The sequence below is a fragment of the Adiantum capillus-veneris genome, chromosome 19, assembly GCF_014529385.1.
Source record: "Adiantum capillus-veneris isolate H3 chromosome 19, ASM1452938v2, whole genome shotgun sequence".
Classification (NCBI taxonomy): Eukaryota; Viridiplantae; Streptophyta; class Polypodiopsida; order Polypodiales; family Pteridaceae; genus Adiantum; species Adiantum capillus-veneris.
Genome location: NC_140949.1, coordinates 13,988,251 through 14,010,356, shown reverse-complemented (window position 1 = coordinate 14,010,356; position 22,106 = coordinate 13,988,251). Strand labels below are relative to the sequence as shown.

General features: G+C 43.4%; 1 protein-coding gene across 1 annotated transcript in view; it reads right to left on the bottom strand.

The window, feature by feature from the left end:
- Nucleotides 1-4,259: 4,259 nt before the first annotated feature.
- LOC147433599 (cell division protein FtsZ homolog 1, chloroplastic-like) overlaps nt 4,260-22,106 on the bottom strand; it is a 41,810-nt gene continuing 23,963 nt past the window's right edge. The window contains exons 2-6 of the mRNA XM_086490279.1: nt 6,077-6,176; nt 5,768-5,997; nt 5,225-5,392; nt 4,905-5,138; nt 4,260-4,730 (exon numbers count right to left, since the gene is read on the bottom strand). Coding sequence (XP_086346405.1) covers nt 4,476-4,730; nt 4,905-5,138; nt 5,225-5,392; nt 5,768-5,997; nt 6,077-6,176 — 987 coding nt within the window. The 3' untranslated portion in view covers nt 4,260-4,475. The remainder of the gene's footprint in view (nt 4,731-4,904; nt 5,139-5,224; nt 5,393-5,767; nt 5,998-6,076; nt 6,177-22,106) is intronic.

The following is a 22,106-nucleotide window of genomic DNA, read 5'->3' as shown; positions in this document are numbered from 1 at the left end:
TATCTATTTTGCAGGCGTAATCGAGGACGATTACCATTCTTTCAAGAGGGGGGTATGTCACAAACTAATGACATGGCAACCAACGTATGGACAGCTGTCGAGGGGCCAAAGGGGATATATAGGCATAAAAAATTGCATAAAAATTATTGATGTGGCTGGTTGTACGAACACCCGTGATATGCACTGCTGATGACGTGGTAGGTCTACGAAATTCCATGAATTGCGCTGATTGACTGATGACATAGCAACCAACTCATAAGTTTGCCAACTTATGGACAATTGTCGAGGGGCCAAAAGGGGACACATAGGCAATTAAAAACTGCATAAAAAATGATGATGCGGCTAGTTGTACGGAGGTCCACAATATGCGCTGCTAACATGGCAGATGTACGAAATTTCACAAATTGGATGTTGATTGCTTTAGGCGGCAGCTTTTGGCACCATATGCTTTTGGAACCCAGGCTTTCCATGTAGCCAAGGGCCTTTAAATAAGACCCTAGGCTCTCTCTCTCTCTCTCTGGCTCATTCAGAGCTAACGAGCTGGTGAGCAAAGGAGAACCAAGGCAATTGTACTTGCTCAATTGTTAATACAAAAAGAAATACCAAAAGGGGCGTCAGTCTTTGGGCCAATCTCTTTGGGCACGGAACTACGCTAGGCCGTGGCTTAACTGGGACTGAATTTTGTGAAGTGTTTTAAGTAAATCTTTCTCGTGTTGCGACAGATTCTATCCTTCAGGTGTTTAAGTTTGTTACATCGTCCCAAGGCCTTTCTCCACATACAGGTGGTTCTTGAAATGTGGATTTGATGAGAGTAATTATGACTCCAAAGTAGCCAAAAATCACTTTATTAATGCTCCTAAATGTAAGTACAAACACCTAAGCACTAATTAGTGAATCTTAATGGTAATTAAGCATCCAAAGTAGCAGCCCAAGAGACTTTAAACTCAAGAACATGCTCATGCTAACCAATTGAATGTTGATTAGGCATGACGTTTGCAATGGGGAGAGTAGAATAGAGAGGCTAAGGATCTTAACAATGATTAGGAGATGCTAATCACCATAATAGCTCTGATACCACTTGTAGAGTTAGGGTGCATTAAGACTAGCATTCATGGTGTTAATGCATGCCAATGACAATGTTAAATACACAATAGAGATAGAGTAGAATGTAGGTGCAAAAGTAAATTGATTGATTCAACTTAAAAGTGTGTACAAAGGGCTCATTATATAGAGTTAGATAAGGCATCTCATCTGACATCACTAATGACATCATACAAAGGCCAAATCAGCATATCCAACTTGGAACCTCGTGGGTGACCTTTGAAGCCACTCTAAGGGTCCATTAACCAACTCTAGGTGAATCCACACCCTCTAGTAATGACTCCCATGGGTACCCACATCCTTGAGTACCTTTTCAACATGCTATCACATGGTTCTGTGCCACCTATGCATCCCAGAAGGATAGAGAAGATACACACCAACATAGGACAAAGCCCATAATTCCCATCAAAGATAAGAATTGCTTTTCCGGGTTCCCCATTTGCTGAAGAACAACATTTCGACCTCCTCCATTGCTTTCTACCACCTTCTGTTCTTGCAAGTTAACAAAATCACAAAATGGCATGAAGAGAGAAAACCATTTTTAAAGCCTCAACTTTCTTTTGATTTCACAAAAACATATATCCATGGTCGAAATTAAATTTCATTATTTTAAAGCCCTTTGCGCTCTAACCAAAACTCAATTTAGGTGACACAAGTCATGGTTTCCGCCGTACAACATTGACCACCAACCAATACATGCTCTATCATATCCCATTCACCTATTTTTATCCCATTCGTTCTTTCTCATGTTAATGACAACATACACCATGGTTGTCAAACATTGTTTCAAGTTGCAATAATTGTAAGAAATTTATGTACAAAATACATTTCTTTGCCTACATGCACATGTAAAGAACAAGCAAGAAGCAAGCTGCAATTATTGTAAGAAATTTATGTATAAAATTCATTTCTTTGCCTACACTGCTAAGCTGGACAACAAGGAGAAACCTAATCAAGGTGTAGGTCTAAAGAACAAGCAAGAAGCTAAAGGGCCCTCCAAAAGAGAGAAAGATCTAGCATGTGTGGATATATACATGTACGGTAGATCTAGCATGTACATATATACATGAGTAGCCCCTCACTAGGTCTTTTGACTATGTGAGATTCATAAAGTATAAATCGCAAGAATTGAGTCTTTTTGTGACAAGAAGTTCTTAATATCATATGTTCAGCTATATCAGCTTATTTTCTATGAAAGAAGTGCATTTTCCACCAATATGTACTTCTCCTTGTTGGTTATACCATCCTTCAATTACCAGTTTAGTTAACCATGGGAGAAACCAAAGAACATAATCGATGCTCGCATAATGCCTAACATTTCAAAATTTCAGAAATACAGCCTACCTGTGATATGTCGGCTCAAAAATTATAGATAAGCAAAGGGAAGCGACAAACTAATCAAAGACTCAGCTCAAGAAAGACAGACATATCCAAGACCAAATGAGGAGTTCACAACTACCGATATCTTTATATAATGCTTCTCAACATGTATGCTTTAATAATATCTATCTCTACTCATTGTCTAAAATATGAGTGCCACTTTGTCAAAAAGCAGTAGAGTTCCATATTAGTGGCAACCTCAAAATGGATTAAATGATGCCTTGTTCATAGTGCTACCTTGATACATGGCTTCCACTTCACCTCAAGCACAGTATTCACTTTCTTCAATGTCATCATACAACAAGACGAGACAATGCATAAGCCAAGAAAAAACATGAACCCAACTGAACCTTGAAGCCCACAAATTCCATGAAAAATACACCAACTCAAAAGTGCGGTCCATTTTCGTGCCAAAAATCTCTATGGCACTATCGGGCCTCTTCCTACACACTCTGACTAAACTATACTACACTTCCTGGGCTAATGCTCTGCTGCACCTCCACTTAAGGAATGACCTATAGACGCCCTAGTGTGAGTCCACAAAGTTATCGCTGAAGATCACAGGCCCAATGGTCAAGGCCACTCTCTATTTTACATTATGCAACCGAATTGTGCTGGGTTGCGCAACCAATTCTCTTGAACTAGTGAGTGTATATCATGCAGGATTTGATGTGTATCCACGTATGTTCCCTTCATATAAGGCCAGAACTCGTGTGCTAGTCATATTGGCTAGGTGTGGTTAGCTAGAGTCCATCTGCACCAAAGTAGTGACTGTTGTTTCAGGTAACCCTTCTGTGTTTGTGGTAAAGGCCACTATCCTCTGCTCCATATCTTGCAACCCAATTGGGTTTGGTTGCCCAGACACACACACACACACACACACACACACACACCCCAAATTTCCCTTGAACCAGCGACATTCAGGCCAAAACCAGAACAAGTCAAATCGGGCCTTACGGTTGATGATAATGGAGGGCATAAACAAAGACAGCATTAACAAGAGATAGTGGCAGCACAATAGAATGGATGAGCAAGAAGAAACAGCAGAGAAAGTAAGCATCACAAAAACAATTCAGGTGTGACCGGTCAGATTGCACATCATCTATGTCGATTCAATTTAAGTTCAATAGCAAAGCGAGAGGGAGTTGCAAAGAGTAAGCAAGAGGCACTGACAAAGAGAGAGCAAGAGCGAACATTATAGTATGCAGTCACTCACCCCGAGCATGCTTTCCATGGCAATCTTCTAGAAAACCATGGATACAATAAAACTTTGTCTGGATCGCATCACGATTGGCCTCACGAAGTCATAAGCTGGGCATAAGAGCCAACGATGTGCAGTACGTGTTCACACCAAGGTTTACAAAGACTGCTTGCATTATATCCAAAGAGAAGTTAGCTCCTTATGCCAAGGGGTGCAAAATTAAATGACTATGCAATAGGAGCTGTACAACGGGATGACTGCGTGCTGGAAAAAAGCTTGGTCCAGTATAAAGTGACACAAATCGCAAACTAGTAAATCTAGGAATCTAGCGATGAGCTGAAGTAGATATCAGAAACATTCCACATGTAATCATTCGCTTCAATAGGTGAAGGACAGCAAGCCTCTTCTTAGGCCTGTGTACTTTACACGAATCAGTTTGAACCCACACCAATTACAAGGCCTCGACTGCATTCTGTAAAATACAAGGAGTACTTTTGGAGCTAAATGATCTAAAAAAGCAGCACAATCACTGGATTTGAAACGAAAGTGCATGTTAATTTAGAACTCGCACACCAAGTACCACCAGACTCAGAAATTGATCAACTTAATGCCTCCCTCATCTCTCAACAAAACCAATGATGCGACACAAACGTGTCCATGTGCGAACAGGAAAGAATTTCTCACCCGATTCTTCTCCAAAATTGTCATGCCCAAAATCAACAGCCTTTTATGAGCACCTTTGAAATGATCCACAAGGAATAAAACAAATATAGATCACTGGGAAACCTGCCATTTAAAAGAATCCCTTTCTACTGGGACTTTGCAATGGCCTTGTAGAACTGGTGGCTGGCTGTTTCCAATTGTTATCCATAGACTTGGCCTCTTGCTCTGCTGCCTGCTTTGCAGCTCGAGGGTCTATTATACTCTTCTGGAAGGTTTGTGAAAACCCCGTGGCAACAATTGTCACATGAATTTCACCATTATACCTTTCATCAACTACTGCTCCAAATATTATATTTGCTGCTGGATCTGCCAAGCTAGTGACCACCTGTCCACATAGGACAAAGAGATACACCTTCAAGACTACGCAATAGAAAGTAAGCATGTAACAGCATCAATCCACATCCATTTGTTAAGGGAAGCTGTGCATTATAGAATCGTATAATTTGTCTGAAGCATATTCACACCCCACGAAAAAGGTACATAAAGGGCATTGCTATACCTGAGACACTTTATTGACTTCCTGCAAAGTGAGATCCTTGCCACCAGTTATGTTGTAGACTACTCCGGTGGCTCTTTCAATCGATCTCTCAATTAAAGGGGCAGATGTGGCCTGTTGAGCAGCCTCTTCAGCTCTGTTTTTTCCAGTCGACATTCCAACACCGAGCATAGCGGTGCCAGAATTGGACATGACTGCCTTCACATCTGCGAAGTCCACATTTACAAGGCCAGGAATCTGCACCATAAGAGACAGATCCTCAAAAACACATGGGAATTGGGGAAGGATCAACAACTCTGCTGGGTGAAAGGAAGGGCCCTTACGGTGATTATGTCCGAAATCCCTTGCACACCTTGTCGAAGCACATCATCTGCCAGGAGAAAAGCTTCTTGCAAAAGGGTTTGCTCTTGAGCCACATCTAGCAGCCTATCATTAGGTATCACAATCAGAGTGTCCACTGATTTTTGAAGTCTTTCTATAGCTTCCAGAGCCTGCATATTGAGAATCAGAAATAATTTTTGAATAACTAAAACAAACACTCATCAGGCATTAAAGATTTATTACTAAAAAATCAAAAGAAGGGACAGAGAAGCTTAAACATGGCATTTGAAAATCGTAAAGTACATTGCAGAAATTTGTTCTTTGAAGGGAAACACGCTATGGGTGGCTAGCAAATAATAGAAACTTATGGAAGTTACTAAACTTCCTTACCCATCACGTTATAGCAACACAAGCCATAGTGGCATAATGCATTTGATCAATACTGTAAAATAAGGCATTCGATCTGGATGACAACCTCGCCATTAAACTGTTTGTTTGTTTAATCTAATTGTGGAAACTACCAAAGGTTTCTCTTTGAATCCTACCTGAACAGCTCTGCGGCGACCTTCAAAACTGAATGGATATGTAACAACCCCCACAGTAAGATTTCCTGCTTCTTTGGACATTCGAGCGACCACAGGTGCTGCACCAGACCCTGTGCCACCTCCCATGCCGGCAGTAATAAACACAAGTTCTGCGTTCGCTACAGCCTCTTGAATAACGCTCTTTGATTCTTCTGCTGATTGTTCACCAAGCTCAGGTTTGCCACCAGTACCTGCTCAAAGAAACCCCGCAGCTCTGATTATCAATTGTTAACATTTTCATGAGGAAGTCTGCCATCTTTAAAGACATACCCAATCCTCTGGTCACTTCTTGTCCAATTTGTAGCCTTTGAGGAGCAGCTGACTGTACCAAAGCTTGAGCATCTGTATTAATGGCCCAGAACTCCACACCCTGACATCAAGCAAGATACACGAAGTAAGTTTTTGGTCTATTATTCTTGCAGCGCCGAAACAGAAGACCTCTGTTAAAACTCACTTCAAACAAAAGTCAGCCGTAAGGTGTATCTTATGTACTGAAGATACACGAGTCTATTATTCTTGCACAGCCGAAACAGAAGACCTCTGTTAAAACTCACTTCAAACAAAAGTCACCCGTAAGGTGTATCCTATGTACTGAAGATGAATCCAGGAAAGGCCGTGGCTGACTAATGCATAACGGAATGGTTCAATACAAAAAGCTTCTGTTTGCCCAAGCATTTGCTATGGCGTACAGTATATTACCAAAGGACTGCGGTTTACCCCAACAGCGGTCCAGTGAGAGAGTCAATGGTAGTAGGTAACGTATTGGAGCCACAAGTAGACCACCTCATCTAAAAACTTATGAAACAAGGACCATGGCTGATATATCTACTTATGGGTTTCCGGAGCGATACGCTAAGTTGTGGCTCTTTAATATTGCTACAGGTCAGCATCAGACTTCAATCTTAGTTAGTATAGATCTAGCCTGGCACCTTACAAGCCTCCAGAAGGACATGCATGATCAGGCAGGTCATAGTTTCGTACCCTCACTTGCACAATACAGTCACTTAAGTAAATAGGCATATGAACATCACTCAAGTCATTTATTAATAAGTGACTTTGACATGACATTTATAAATAGTAGGTAGGGCAAATGGGAAAAAACCCTATAAAAGAGTCACTTGGCCTTCACTTTTAATCATCTCAGAACCAAGTACCCACCGGGGCATCCAACGCCCATAGTACTCCAGCATCCCTAGCGTTTTCATCAACACCATCACCAGCAGCTTTCAGCATCGGCAGATCAGGCCAGCGTTTTTGCTTCAATATTTAGCCCAACATTTTCGCATCAATATTCAGCCCTATCCTTTTTGCTTCAATAGCATTTGTACAAGTAATAAAGTAAGTACTTGCTCTAGCATCAGAGCAAGGGGGCCCTTGAGGGTGGTTGGTTATTAATAAGTGACTTTGACATGACATTTATAAATAGTAGGTAGGGAAAATGGGAAAAAACCCTATAAAAGAGTCACTTGGCCTTTAATTTTAAGCATCTCAGAACAAAGTACCCGCCGGGACCCATAGTACTCCAGCATCCCTAGCGTTTTCATCAACACCATCACCAGCACCTCAGCATCAGCAGATCAGGCCAGCGTTTTTGCATCAATATTCAGCCCTATCGTTTTGCTTCAATAGCATTTGTACAAGTAATAAAGTAAGTACTTGCTCTGGCATCAGAGCAAGGGGGCCCTTGAGGGTGGTTGGGACCCACATGCGTTGTCTACTCTCTTCTCTCTCTTTCATTGTGTTCAGTTCTCTCACTTGAAGTAAATTATCCTTGTGTTTGTACGGAATACTGGATCTTAGCGAAAATCCTTAAACCCTTCCGCTACACCCGACACTCCTGGCAGTCACCCACAAGACAATATAACCATGAGGCATATCCTGTTAGATCCGCTAATAGGCTCTATTGCAAAGATAACAAATATGAAAATCATGAGTTCGTGTAGAAACAATTCCCAAAACTTCCTCTAATTTGCCGAAAGCTTTGTTCACTGATAGTGGGATTAGAAGTAAGACTAATTGTTTTAGTAGTGGCAAGCTCTATTTTAACCTGTTGCATCAAAAACATCAAGCTCCACTGGAGTATTGCATCCCCCCTTCCCCCTATAAAAAACCCTTCTTGCACAGCACACACATAGATACACATATGCACACACAGCCAAGTAATATTGTGCATACTACTAGAACGGAATGTTTCAATACATAAAGCTTCCGTTTGACCAAACATTTGCTATGTCGTACAGTAGATTAGCATAGGACTGCGGTTTACCCCATCAGCGATCTTGTGAGTAGGTATCGTACTGGAGCCAAAAGTAGGCCAACTCATCTTAAAACCTATGAAACAAGGACCACGGCTGATATACCTACTTATAAGTTTCCTGAGCCATGCATTAAGTTGTGGCTTTTTGATAACATCAGTATATGGAGTATAGATATGGGACTTAGCCCCTTAATTACTGTATCCGCACTGCAGGAATAACCGATATTGCACACAACTTGACATAAACAAGAGATTAAAGAAGGGACAAAAGAATGGTGGTGCAAGAGACTCCTGTAAGAAAGAGATCAATGGCCTCAAACTGCCAGTATCGGCACCCCAGTTGGGTATGGGCTCAAACTTTAAAATATGTTAATTCCATGCTCATTGAAGTGTGAATCCAGACGTCCAAAGCTCCTTGAGATATGCTAGAGCTTCTAGATCGATTCGTGAGAGTTCCAAGTGCTAGTTTAGATGTCCAAAGCTCCATGAGATATGCTAGAGCTTCTGGATCTATAGGCTTGAGTTGGTGCTTTCCTATACATGGTTTTCAAGCTACACTCTACACATGTTGTCACAAATGATGGCGTTTCAGTGGCTCACCGTACACACCTGACCACAGTAAGAGGCAAAGCCTAGATGATTATTGACCATACGGCGCAAACAACACAGCAAAAATGCAGTTGAATTCGCGAGCGTCCGTACGGCTAATGGCATGGCAGTTATCTACGCCAATTATTCAGAGTTACCCGGAACGCGGAACGGGAGCGGCGACGGGGACCCTCGCGGAACGGGGGAACGGCCAGGGGTCCGGAACAGGAACGGCGCGGAACGGGAGGCATAAAAAACACCCAAATAATGCTTGAGAAGGGAATGGGTGTGAGGGGGTGCATTTTAATTTTTGAGTCCTTGCACACTAAAAAAACACCTAATGTTCATTGCAAATTTGCAAAAAACTGCCTATTTCTTCCCATTTTTGAGAGTTGGCCGTTCCGGGCCGTTCCGGACCGTTCCGGTATCAGGTGGTCACCCGGAACGGCAAAACGTTCCGGGGCGTTCTAGCTTGGCAGAGGGGGAGGGAACGGCGTTCCGGCCTTCTAGGGCCTGCGGAACGCGTTCCCCGGTAACTATGCAATTATTAGCAAGGGCTGCTTTTAGGCACCAGTTTATTGTCATAACATATAATTGAGTGCTTTTAAGCCTCAATTGTAAGTAGCAAATGATTTTTGGGGCCAAGTGCCTATAATAAGAGGCGAAGGCGTAATTAGCAATCAGACTACATGAGTGAGCTCACACAGAACAGCAATAACCGCTGCTGTTTATCAATATACAAAGAAGTACAACAAGGGGCACCTCCTGAGGGGCGCTATTTCTGAAACTGAAACTCCGCCACTTTGATTTTCTTGACGCAAGTGTTTTTCTCCCGTTCCATTTGTTGTTTTCCAATTAGTTGTGGTGTTGGTGCATTATTTCACCACCTTCTCAGGTGACTCACTAGTTTCAGTGGTATCAGAGGACCGGTCGAACTTTCTCCTATGAAGAGTCTGATCCAGAACTGCAGCAATTCAACCATGGAAGCACCACGTCCGCCTAACCCTAACCCTAATGCAGACGTAAAGGTGGAGTGCTTAGAGGTTAAAGTGGAAGAGAAGAAGTGACGAGTGAGGAGGGTGGCAACAAAGAAGAGCAAGAAGAAGCGGATGGAGACCAGACCACATCCAAGAGGAGTATTCTAATGCACCTAAAGAAAAGGTCCGGGAAACTGAAGTCAATATCCTCATGAAGCATCTTCTTGCTTATTCAAGGATCACCACTATGCAAAGCACATGATTATCAAGCTGATGAACACACTTTTTAGACAGTGGAAGAAGTGGTCTTCCCTCAATTAAAAGCAAAGACCCAGGTGCAGGCAACCAAAGAATCTAGCGACAAGAAAGCTTCCAATTTGGTTGCCAATCAATGGGAACAATCATTGTAACACATGCAGCAGCAAATGCCACACCATATGGGCTTATGGACAGGAATCTGGATTTTTCAGATATGGCAGCCACGAGTCAGTTTGAACTTTGGTATGCCAGCCCACTTATAACAGAGGCCAGCCTAAAAACAGGGCGCCCCCTCTCTTGAAAAGGAGATTGACCCCCCTCCCTCTTTTTAGCAGTAAAAGCAGCCAGTGCCCTGTTTTTCTCTCTCTTCCCAGCATCACCCTCTCCCTTCCTCTTTTTTGGACAATAAAAGGAGGCACCCCAGTTTGTTCTGGCCGTTGAAAAAGCACGCTGGTAGCTTCCTATTTTTGCAAGGCATCCCTCTATTCTCATAGGCTACCATCACCTATAAAAGCAGCCCCTGCCCTCCTCTTCTGGCATAAATTTTGGAGCGCCTCTGCTGAGAAGATACCCCTGCCAAGATTCTACTGGAACGGAGAGACAGGTGATGTTTCCTCGTGAAATTTACGACGTTCAAGGAGGCTATGACTCGTCACTCCATCCTTGTAGTCGTGGACATGCTTGCAATGGTAGCTCACAAATAGCCAGTTTTAATTGCTTCGGATATCAATCACCTGTTCTAAAAAAAAAACGCTTTAGATTTCACGACCTACCCAACAGTTTGATACCACCATTCAGAGGCAACTTCACCCAACCTCCAAGGTCAAAAAAACGTCTCTTTCTCCACGGTAATGCTTTACGACAGTGGTTGACCCTATTGCTTCATAAACAAGCACCAATCACCCTCTAGTTGGTTTCAGTGTATGAGGCAGACACTTTGATTGTGTGGAACAACTTGCACCTCAAGAAGATAGACACCCTTCAGTCTTATAACCAAAAGTTCTTGGATGCATTTCTTTTAGTGGCTTCTTTCCTGTCAAATGCAGCAGAATTGAGTGAGAGGTAAAATCGAGCGATCACACAAATTACATTCCTTTGTTCTTAACCTTGCATTAGTGAATGAGACTTTATGTTCATGATAATCTCTTAGTCAAAATCAATAGAGAATTAGATCTTTCAAGTAGATAGGCCGATATATGCGTAGAGATGGAGATTTGCACTAGAGAATGTGATAATCAATAGGGAGACTCAGAGTTGTGGTAGCGATGTAGACACACACACAGAGATGAAATGAAATGAAATGTTATATTAACGTCTTCAAAAGGCCAAAGAGACCTATGAGACCAGGAAGTTATAAAGTGGTGGATCTGATACAAAGTCTGAGTAACAAAATATAAATACTATAGAATCCTAAGCTACTAGATGTGAGGTAAGCAGCTAGCTGGGCTTGTGTAGGATATGAGTAGGGTGGAGTGAGTGGGGGGGCTCAAACAACACAATGTGGGTGTATCCTCAGAAAGAGCTAAATCACAGGAGATCCAGCGGTCGCTGGCGGATCTCATCAATCTCCTCCATGGTCAGTAGTCTGAACGGGCGTCATGCATGTCGGGCCAAAGTGATCCGAATTCTCTGATGCAGCCTCTGTCGATGTTGTGTAGTCCTCCGCAATCATGGACATCTGGACTCCCTAGCTCAGTCGCTCGGTCAATCAGCATGCCTCTGGTGCGAGGAGAATGTGGGCTCTGCTGTGGTAGTAGCTCCTCCGGCTGTCCAGTGTCTACTCTAAAGAAGTTTGTGATCCGTCTCTAAGACTGGCTAGCCTCTCCTCTCATCACGCTCTCTCTGTGTGTGCACAACTAGAGAAAAAACAACCCCACACATCTCTAGCCCTCGTACCCCATGACTCTAGAGAGTGGTCCAAAGACCTCTCTGAACAGGCAGTGGAAGCCGCCTCGTATCTCATAATAGACTAGCCAGTGGCATGTGTAGTGCAACTCTGTCTCAAGCTCCATGTGACACAGGGGGCATGTCTTGGCGCTGGTACTCTGCGTATCTCCCAGTCTCGACCCGAAGCTGGTGTGAAGATGTGTCGTATCCCATGAGACAAGTGGGTATCCATGTATCTGGGTCTCATCACAAAGACGTCCTCCGTAAGCTGGAGAAGATGCTCTAAAAAGAAAGCCATCTTCGAGCCCAGCTCCTGTGGCGGCTGTATCCATCTTCCCTTGGTGTCTAGCTGAGTCACGTCCCAGTGGATGAGCATGGTGATCTCGGACTGTGTAATAGTCAAAAGAGGGTGCATCCAAAGGGGGCAATCTGTCCATGCTGAACCCATGTGCCTGAAACCATGATGTCATCTCCCCATACCAGTATGTTGTATCTCTGACTCAAGTGCTAAGCGGGCATATCTGTCTCTGGGAAGGTCCCACAGGTGGTGTATAAAGGAGACCGATCCGGTGAGTGCCTCAACCACTAGTGGTGGGGCAGCTAGCTCTGCTCAGTTAATGTCACGTGGTACTAAAGCCTTGGCTCTAATAAGCCGCGAGATCATGGAGACCAGAGGCTTCTCCATGTCCACCCATCCATCTGTGCGACCCGACCTCCCATGATGGTCCAATGAAGGCCCCCATACCTCAACTCCATAGAGCAATGCGGAAGCCACCAAAGTGTCAAAGAGCCAGAGCTTCGTCCGAGGCTCCTGAAACTGAACCTGTGAACACATCCTCTCCAATCTACCCACTGCTGCATAGGCTCTGGTCAGCTTAGTCTCTGCTGCTCTCCTCAATGAAAATGCTAGTCCACTAAAGACCACCCCAAGGGAAGTGTAGGCATTTGTATACTCCATTGTCTCCTGGCCGTATGTGAATGCTGGTGCTGACCTCCTGATCCACTATGGGGTGGTATTAAACACCATACCCTTGGTTTTACCAAGGTTGACAGACAAACCACTTTCATGGGCAAACCTCTGCAAAGCATCCAAGTGACGTTGCATCCCCTTTGGAGAGTCCGAGATCAACACAATATCATCAGCATATAACAATAGTGGAATCCATGTCCCAACCAGCTGTGCACCTCTATCACCATCTCTCTCAATATAGTCAGAAACCTCATCCACATACATATCAAATAGAGTAGGAGAGAGCGGGCAATCACTCCGATAGTGGAGCGAACTAATGTAGATAGCCCCTCTGAAGTGCATATGTCACAAAAATACGGAAGCGAAAACTGACTGTTAAATGCAATTTATATACTCAAGAGACTTTGGAGAGAAAGAGAGAAAGCTTGACACATCATTGGGGACCAGAAGATGGGCTGGTCCCCCCCCATAAAGAGAATATCTTTATTACTAAGGGAGAATTCTTTACAAGCACGGGAACGGGGCGAAAGCCCGTCCTCTATTCTTTCTTGTCCTTCTTCTTCTTCTGACTGAGAGTAGAAGAACTGCTCTCCTGACTACTAAGAGGATCTTTCCTCTTCTGTGAGATTTTGGGAAGCTCTCGTAGATGAGAGTCTATCTTCCACAAAACTCATCGGAAGCTCTCAAAAACGAGAGTCTATCTTCCGCTAACTATGTCTCTTCGGACATAATCATTCCTGCAGTCAATCCACGAAGGAAACATGCAAAACACACGCACACACGCTTGCTGTAATTTTCTGCACATAACCAGAAATTGTTACCTGAGCGCGTTCCATTGCCGAAACGGAGGTCCTTTTCGCGACGGAAATGCTCCAAACTTTGTGTGTGTGTATAGTAGGTAGAGAGGAATAGTTTCCTATTAAAGCTTTGCTGAAATTCACCCTAATACAGGTGATTAGGGGCTGAAAACAGAGAATTTGCAGCAGCTAGTAGAGAGAGAAAAAGAGTTTTCTACTACTTTACGCGATGAAACTTCTCCCACAGCTGCCTATGACCATGAGAGGCCTTGTTCTAGGTGATGGGTGCACAGATGCTCCACATACACCACAAGGTGCTGCTCTCAAGCTTCAATGGAGAGCTTCACTGCGTTGAGGACGTTCAACTTAGGGGGGGTAGTGCACTACCAGCCTGGCAAGAGGGGGAGGGGCTGCTCTCTTATAGCCTCCCAGAAGACGGGGCGCTAGCATGAAGAGAGAGAGAGAGAGAGAGAGAGAGAGAGAGAGAGAGATTGCATGGGAAAGTGTGCCAAGTGGCACACTTACTTTAAAATTTAAAAACCATTCAACTTTTGACTTTAAAAATCCTATGCTAGTTAATGAAATGTGCAATTAAGTGCACAACTGCACACATAGATGCAACCAATTAAATTGTTAGCTGCTCCCCAGCGTAATGCCGTATCGACACTGCTCTGGCATTACCTGTTCGTACTTGTCCGGCCATTTGGTCCAACGCAAATCATTTAAGAATACTTTAACTAACTTATCCTAAGGCTGTAAAATAATCAGGCCTTAGGGTTATTATTCTAAGGACCCCATCTCATTCCTATGCTTGCACTAGCGCGCGTAATTTTCTGAGCCTGAAATCTGAGGCTACTATCTACCCCTTCATTGAAGACCCGATTTCCCAATCGCTAGGGCTTCACGGTATTTTCTGCTAGGGTCTCCCTGAGGTGCACCGGCCCAAACTTGGGCGCACCTGAGGCCCCAAAACTGCTCAATCTATTCTGATGTGCACACAACTAATTAGATAATTCTTTTCTCGTAAATAAATTAATTATTTACAAAGTCTGACTTAGTTACATTCCTTCTGGGGGTAAACAGTTGACCTCAACTGTAGAGCGTCAACATAACTGTGCAAGATGTCTGGGTAGTCCTTAAGATCGGACTCAGTCATCCACTTTGCATCTAAAGGAGTGTAATTCTTGAACTTGACTAAATACTTTCGATGTAGACTCCCCAACTTGAGTTGTCTCTCTGAGTGGTGTATTATCTATTCAGGTTGAAGGATTTCCTCAGTCTCTTCGACTTCTGGAGCATCTTCTTGTACTGGTGCCACTGGAGGAGGTCCAACATATGGTCGGAGGAGACTGACATGCAAAGCATTATGGATGCGCCAATGAGAAGGCAAATCCAATCTGAAAGTCACGTCATTGACTTTATCTGTAATTTTGAAAGGGCCGTAAAATCTATGGAAAAGTTTGACAACTTTCCCTTTGCCGACCCGCTTTTTCAATCTAGCTTTCTCAAACCGAAGCAGGACATATTGTCCTTTTTCTAGATTGAGATTCCTTCTGTGCTTGTCTGCTTTTCTCTTCTGTTGCTCTTGAGTACGAAGAATCGCTTGCTTTACTTGTTGATGGGCAATATCAATATTGCGCACAAATTCATCTGCGGCGAAGATGTTTTCTTTGGTAACCATAATTGGAAGTAAGAGTGGCTTCCCATAAATAATTTCGAAGGGAGCTTTACCAGTTGAGGAATGTATGGTATTATTATATGCAAACTCAACTATTGGTAAGTACTGTTCCCATTCGGATTGTCGTTCCGAAACATAGCACTTGAGGAGATCTAAAACAGTGGCATTAGCGATTTCGCTTTGACCATCTGTTTGAGGATGATAAGCGGATGAAAAATCAAGCTTAGTTCCCAAGTTTTCGAACAATGCCTGCCAAAATAAACTAGTCATGCGGGGATCTCTATCGCTGACAATAGTCTTTGGCAATCCATGGTGTTTAAAAATCTGAGCTAGAAATATTCTAGCCATGTGATCAGCTTTGATCGTCTTCTCTACTGGAAGGAAATGTGCTTGCTTACTGAATCTGTCTACTATAGTCCAGATTGCATCATTTCCATTCTTGGACCTAGGAAGATCCGTAATAAAATCCATGGCAATACTTTCCCATGGCGTGTTAGGCACAGGGAGCGGCTGAAGCTTGCCATAAACTTTATGTCTGTCATATTTTACTTTTTGGCACACTAAACACTCACGTACATGTTTTTCAATGTCCGCACGGAGTGTTGGTCAAAAGAAATACCTTTCGAGAGCACTAGTGGTGGAAGCAATTCCCCGATGCCCGGCATAAGGAGAATTATGGGCTTCATCCATCACCTTCTGTCGTAAGTGCTGAGTTATGCATATTGCTTGTTGACGATAGAGCGTATTATCCCTAATGGAATAAGGTGGCCTTGAGTGACCAGCTTGAAGATCTGCCCAAATTGTGGTGAAGTCTGGATCTTGAGGATACATCTCACTGAGAGATTCTAGTTCCTCATGATAAATTGTTGTTAGTGCATTGATCTTTGGACGCCTGGAGAGAGCATCTGCAACTGCATTCTTCGTTCCAGAAGTATGTAAAATCTGAAAATGGAACATTGAAAGAAAGTTGGCCCATCTCATCTGCTTTTCTGATAACTTTCTCTCTGTGAGAAAGTAGCGAAGACTTTGATAATCTGTCTTGATAATAAAATCAGCTCCTAATAGATAGTGTTTCCAAATGGAAAGAGCATGAATTACTGCCATTAGCTCTTTCTCGTATATGGAGACATGCAACTCAGCATCTTTAAGGCGCCGACTTTCATAGGCTATCGCGTGACCCTCTTGGTTCAAAACTGCTCCTACACAATCTCCAGATGCATCGCAGTATACCTCACAAGGTTTGCGAAGATCAGGGACGGTGAGAACAGGTCCGTGACTGAGTAAATACTTAAGCTTTTCGAAAGCTTGTTTTTGTCCAGACCCCCAATGGAATGGAATCCGCTTCTTTGTCAGGTCATGGAGGGGACCTGCTATCGCGACAAAAGCTCGAATGAAACGCCGATAATAGGAACAAAGGCCAAGGAAACTTCGTACATCATGTACTGTAGTTGGCGTAGGCCATTCTACAATTGCTTGAATCTTATCAGGGTCCATTCTCACCTGATTGTGAGATACTATATGGCCCAAATAGTGGATTTCTTTTAGAAAGAACTCACTCTTCTTAGCATTCACAAATAATTTGTGTATGCATAATTCTTCAAACACTAAGGCGAGATGCTTATAGTGTTCGTCTTCCGTCTCTGAAAAGATTAAGACGTCATCAAAGAAAACGCTTGTGAAGCTTCTATATGAGTGGAAGATTCTATCCATCATTCTGTTGAATGTGGCTGGTGCATTAGTGAGTCCAAAAGGCATCACTAAGAATTCATACAACCCGAAGGTTGTTCTAAATGAAGTCTTATGCACATCTTGAGGAGCTATGCGGATTTGATGATATCCGCTCTTCAAGTCTATACGACTAAAGACACTTGCTCCTTGTAACTTGTCAAGAATGTCGTCAATCCGAGGGATTGGAAATCGATTCTTGATTGTGATCTTGTTTAGAGATCTATAGTCTATGCACATGCGGAATGTGCCATCCTTTTTCTGTACTAGCAAGATAGGTGAACAATATGGAGAAGTACTAGGCCTTATTAAGCCCTTCTCCAAAAGTTCGTTAACCTGCTTAAGAATTTCCTCTTGCTGCATTAGACTAACTCGATAAGGGGGCTGATTTGGAGGAGAACTTCCTGGGATCAAATCATCAAAGGGGTAACTCGCAAAAAACCACAAGGAGGGTTAGAATTTTTCAAGCTCAATGTTCGTGATCATACAAGATGTCAATGTTATTAATTGTTTGTTGTTCCATTTTCATGTTTTAAAAAAAAAGAACATGCAAGTCTCCTTACATGGGGGAGTTTGCACAATCCTCCCAATCTTTATAATATGAGGGAACGTGCCATTCCCACGACAGCGTGCAATTTTCAGTGCATTCATTAATTGCGTTCTCAGTGTCAAAAATAAAAAAATGATAACGCTTACTCACCGCGGGATTGAATGTCCTTGTTGCACTTCCTTGCATCAATGATGTTGGGCATCGTGCGTAGATGCCACATGCCTTCAAGATGCATGCATAGGTGATTGATTGCATCAAGAGAGAGACCCTTACTTCGTATCTGTTGAAAGAGAATTAGAGTGTTTTGACCAAGTGACTAGTAATCTCATCATTAATTCTCTCACCCATGTCAACGTCTTTCATAAGACTACACACCTTCAATGTGATCAATTGTATGATCCTCAGGTCGCGAAGGTGGGAGTTCATTTGGAAGTTCATCTGCAAAACAATCTTTATAAGTTTCTAATAACTTAAGTCTTTTTTGCTCTAAAGAGGAAGAAAGTTGTGAAACAGACACATCTCTCTCTCTTGCAAAAATCAAGTACGCTGAAACACACTTTTTCATTTCTTTCTTGATGGCAATGTGATTGGCGATAGGGATACACCAATCACCTGCATCTGCAAGTACAAGATACTCCTTTCCTTTAGAGCAAAGGATAAGGTTTTTTGAACATAGTCCGAAATGGGATGCATCTTGTAGTGCCAAGGCATTCCCAAGATGACATCGCATCCTTCAAGTAAAGCTAGTAAGAAAGTCTCTTGACCCTTGTAGTCGTCGACCTTTAGATTCAACTTCCCTATGATTGGAGTAGAGTTTGAGTTCTGTCTTGTGAAAGCAGATTGTGCTTGAATAGAAACTCCAAAACGATTGGGCTGTAAGTTCAGGTCATCAGCTAGCTTGGTAGAGATGAAGTTGTCTATATTGCCAGGGTCAAACAAAATAAGAGTCCGTTTGTTGTTGATACTACCCCAAGCTTTGAGAAGAGCTCTTTCTTTTCCATCCTTGGTTGTATTTCCCTGTACATCTGGGACTGCATTGGAAGAGGGTGGTTGTGGAGGTTTGGTAGGACAATCACCCTTCATATGACCAACTTGTCCGCACTTGAAGCATCTTTCTTCACTAATGTAGGTTCGCAACTCAGCAGGAGAGAGATATCTCCCTTTCTTGGGCTGATTTGGCTTTGCTTCTGCTTCGGAGGCGGTTCTTTTCTTCTTTTGAGAAGAAGAAGTAGAGGTAGGCTGCTCATGGAGAGACTTCTGCTTGGCATGGTAAGTGCTTTGCTCCATCTTCCTAGGAGTACCCTTGTCATGTATTCCATCAGCTATGCGGGCTGATTCCATAAGTATCTGCAAGTTACCTCGAGGGTAAAGCTTCATAGCCTTTTGCAAGGCTTCATGCAATCCTGCTTCAAACTTGCGCATCTTTTCCGAATCGTCAATCTTCTTGAATGGAGTGACTTTCAAGAGAACGTCCCAAAACCTATCCACATAGCGTGGAACAGTTTCGTTCTCCGACTGTGAAAGTCGATCCCATTCCTTCTTTACCTCTTCCTCATAGTCTGGAAGAAGGAACTGTGCATAGAACTCCTTCTTGAAAGCAGTCCAATCTTGGGGTTTGCGATCTTCTAGGATAAGGGTTAACCACCAACTGCTGGCGGTGCCTTTCAGGTACATACTGACATGGCGAAGCTTAGATCTTTCTTTAAAATTCCCTTCAGCAAATGCGACTTCGAATTGGCGGATTAAAGCCAAAGCTTTGTCATTATCACGCCGTCCATTGTAGGTGTCGAATTTCACATCTTTGTCTCCCGACTTGAATGTTTTCTGCCTGTGGTGCTTCTTCTTATGGTGCTCCTTTCTATGCTTAGACTCCTTGTGGACAGGAGTCTTTTCCCTTGAATGCACTTCTTGCTGCAACGGATCGTCAAGAAACAGGTCTTCCGGAGCAACGATGTCATCCACATCCTTCATGAAAGAGAACTGAGGGGAATCAGGGGGATCCTGCTCTTGAACCTTTGGGTTAAACCGCACATGACGTTCTGGAGGTTTCCTGTGCCTCTCGTGCATGCGGGAGGTTCCAATCAAAGGATCTTTCCTTGGTTCTGGCACCTTTGGGTTCTGCGGGATTTCTCCCGACCCCATCAGCATTTTCTCCTTCCCTTTCTCAAGAGTATGGAGAATATTTTGGACTTCTGGATGGGAGAGAGCTTTTTGCAACTCTTCCACCTGCTGTTGAAGGAGAGAGAACTCTATCTCGCGTCCTCCCATTTCTACAGTCTGCCAAGAGTCGTCAATCCTTAAGGAAGAGAGAGATGACCTTGCTCTGATACCACTGTCACAAAAATACGGAAGCGAAAACTGACTGTTAAATGCAATTTATATACTCAAGAGACTTTGGAGAGAAAGAGAGAAAGCTTGACACATCATTGGGGACCAGAAGATGGGCTGGTCCCCCCCCATAAAGAGAATATCTTTATTACTAAGGGAGAATTCTTTACAAGCACGGGAACGGGGCGAAAGCCCGTCCTCTATTCTTTCTTGTCCTTCTTCTTCTTCTGACTGAGAGAGTAGAAGAACTGCTCTCCTGACTACTAAGAGGATCTTTCCTCTTCTGTGAGATTTTGGGAAGCTCTCGTAGATGAGAGTCTATCTTCCACAAAACTCATCGGAAGCTCTCAAAAACGAGAGTCTATCTTCTGCTAACTATGTCTCTTCGGACATAATCATTCCTGCAGTCAACCCACGAAGGAAACATGCAAAACACACGCACACACGCTTGCTGTAATTTTCTGCACATAACCAGAAATTGTTACCTGAGCGTGTTCCAATGCCGAAACAGAGGTCCTTTTCGCGACGGAAATGCTCCAAACTTTGTGTGTGTGTATAGTAGGTAGAGAGGAATAGTTTCCTATTAAAGCTTTGCTGAAATTCACCCTAATACAGGTGATTAAGGGCTGAAAACAGAGAATTTGCAACAACTAGTAGAGAGAGAAAAAGAGTTTTCTACTACTTTACGCGATGAAACTTCTCCCACAGCTGCCTATGACCATGAGAGGCCTTGTTCTAGGTGATGGGTGCACAGATGCTCCACATACACCACAAGGTGCTGCTCTCAAGCTTCAATGGAGAGCTTCACTGCGTAGAGGACGTTCAACTTAGGGGGGGTAGTGCACTGCCAACTTGGCAAGAGGGGGAGGGATAGCCTCCCAGAAAAGGGGGCACTATCATGAAGAGAGGGAATGAGAGAGAGAGAGAGAGAGAGAGAGAGAGAGAGAGAGAGAGAGAGAGAGATTGCATGGGAAAGTGTGCCAAGTGGCACACTTACTTTAAAATTTAAAAACCATTCAACTTTTGACTTTAAAAATCTTATGCTAGTTAATGAAATGTGCAATTAAGTGCACAACTCCACACATAGATGCAACCAATTAAATTGTTAGCTGCTCCCCAACGTAATGCCGTACCGACACTGCTTTGGCATTACCTGTTCGTACTTGTCCGGCCATTTGGTCCAACGCAAATCATTTAAGAATACTTTAACTAACTTATCCTAAGGCCTTAAAATAATCAGGCCTTAGGGTTATTATTCTAAGGACCCCATCTCATTCCTATGCTTGCACTAGCGCGCATAATTTTCTGAGCCTGAAATCTGAGGCTACTATCTACCCCTTCATTGAAGACCTGATTTCCCAATCGCTAGGGCTTCAGGGTATTTTCTGCTAGGGTCTCCCTGAACGCTGAGGTGCACTGGCCCAAACTTGGGCGCACCTGAGGCCCCAAAATTGCTAAATCTATTTTGATGTGCACACAACTAATTAGATAATTCTTTTCTCGTAAATAAATTAATTATTTACAAAGTCTGACTTAGTTACAGCGTACATGCCCCACTACTGACCTATAAAATGCCATGATCCCCCACATTAGCTCCATGGGTACTCCCATCTCCTGTAGTCTACACATCAATCTAGCTCTGGGTACGGTGTCAAATGCTTTGCGGAAGTCCACAAAGCTACAATAGATCCATCTCCCATGTGATCTGCCCTCCTCAATAATGGCTCTGAGTGTCAGGATGTAGTCAAGAGTAGAAAACCCTCTCTTGAACCATGCGTGCCCAGCTGCACGTATACCCTCCCACTGTGCCCGTCTACTCAGTTGCTGCTCAAGAATGGATGCATACAACCGTGCCAATGTGTGTCCAATCATGATAGTGAGATAATTCCCAAGCTCGTTAGGGTCTCCTGACTTGAAGATGGATCAATAGTAGATAAGCTCCAAGTATCAAGCAAGCCCTCACACATGGCACGGTTGAACATCACTGCTAGAAGCTCTGTGAGTAGACCCCTCCCATTGTATAAAATGCTCAGCCACTAAGCCATCATGATCATATGCTGGAGAATGTCCTCATCCTATCAATGGCCTTCTTCCCCATCTTAGCGGTGAAAAAAGCACATGCGTGTGGGCATGGATCGGGGGGGGGGGTGTCAGGAAGGGGAGACTGTCCAAGAACTATGTCAAAAGTTGATGTATACTGGCCCCAAGCCTCTATAGAGGTGATGGCAGGGGGTGGGGAGTGCTCATGAAAGAGTCGCCATGCCTCACGCAACTCCTGACTCAAG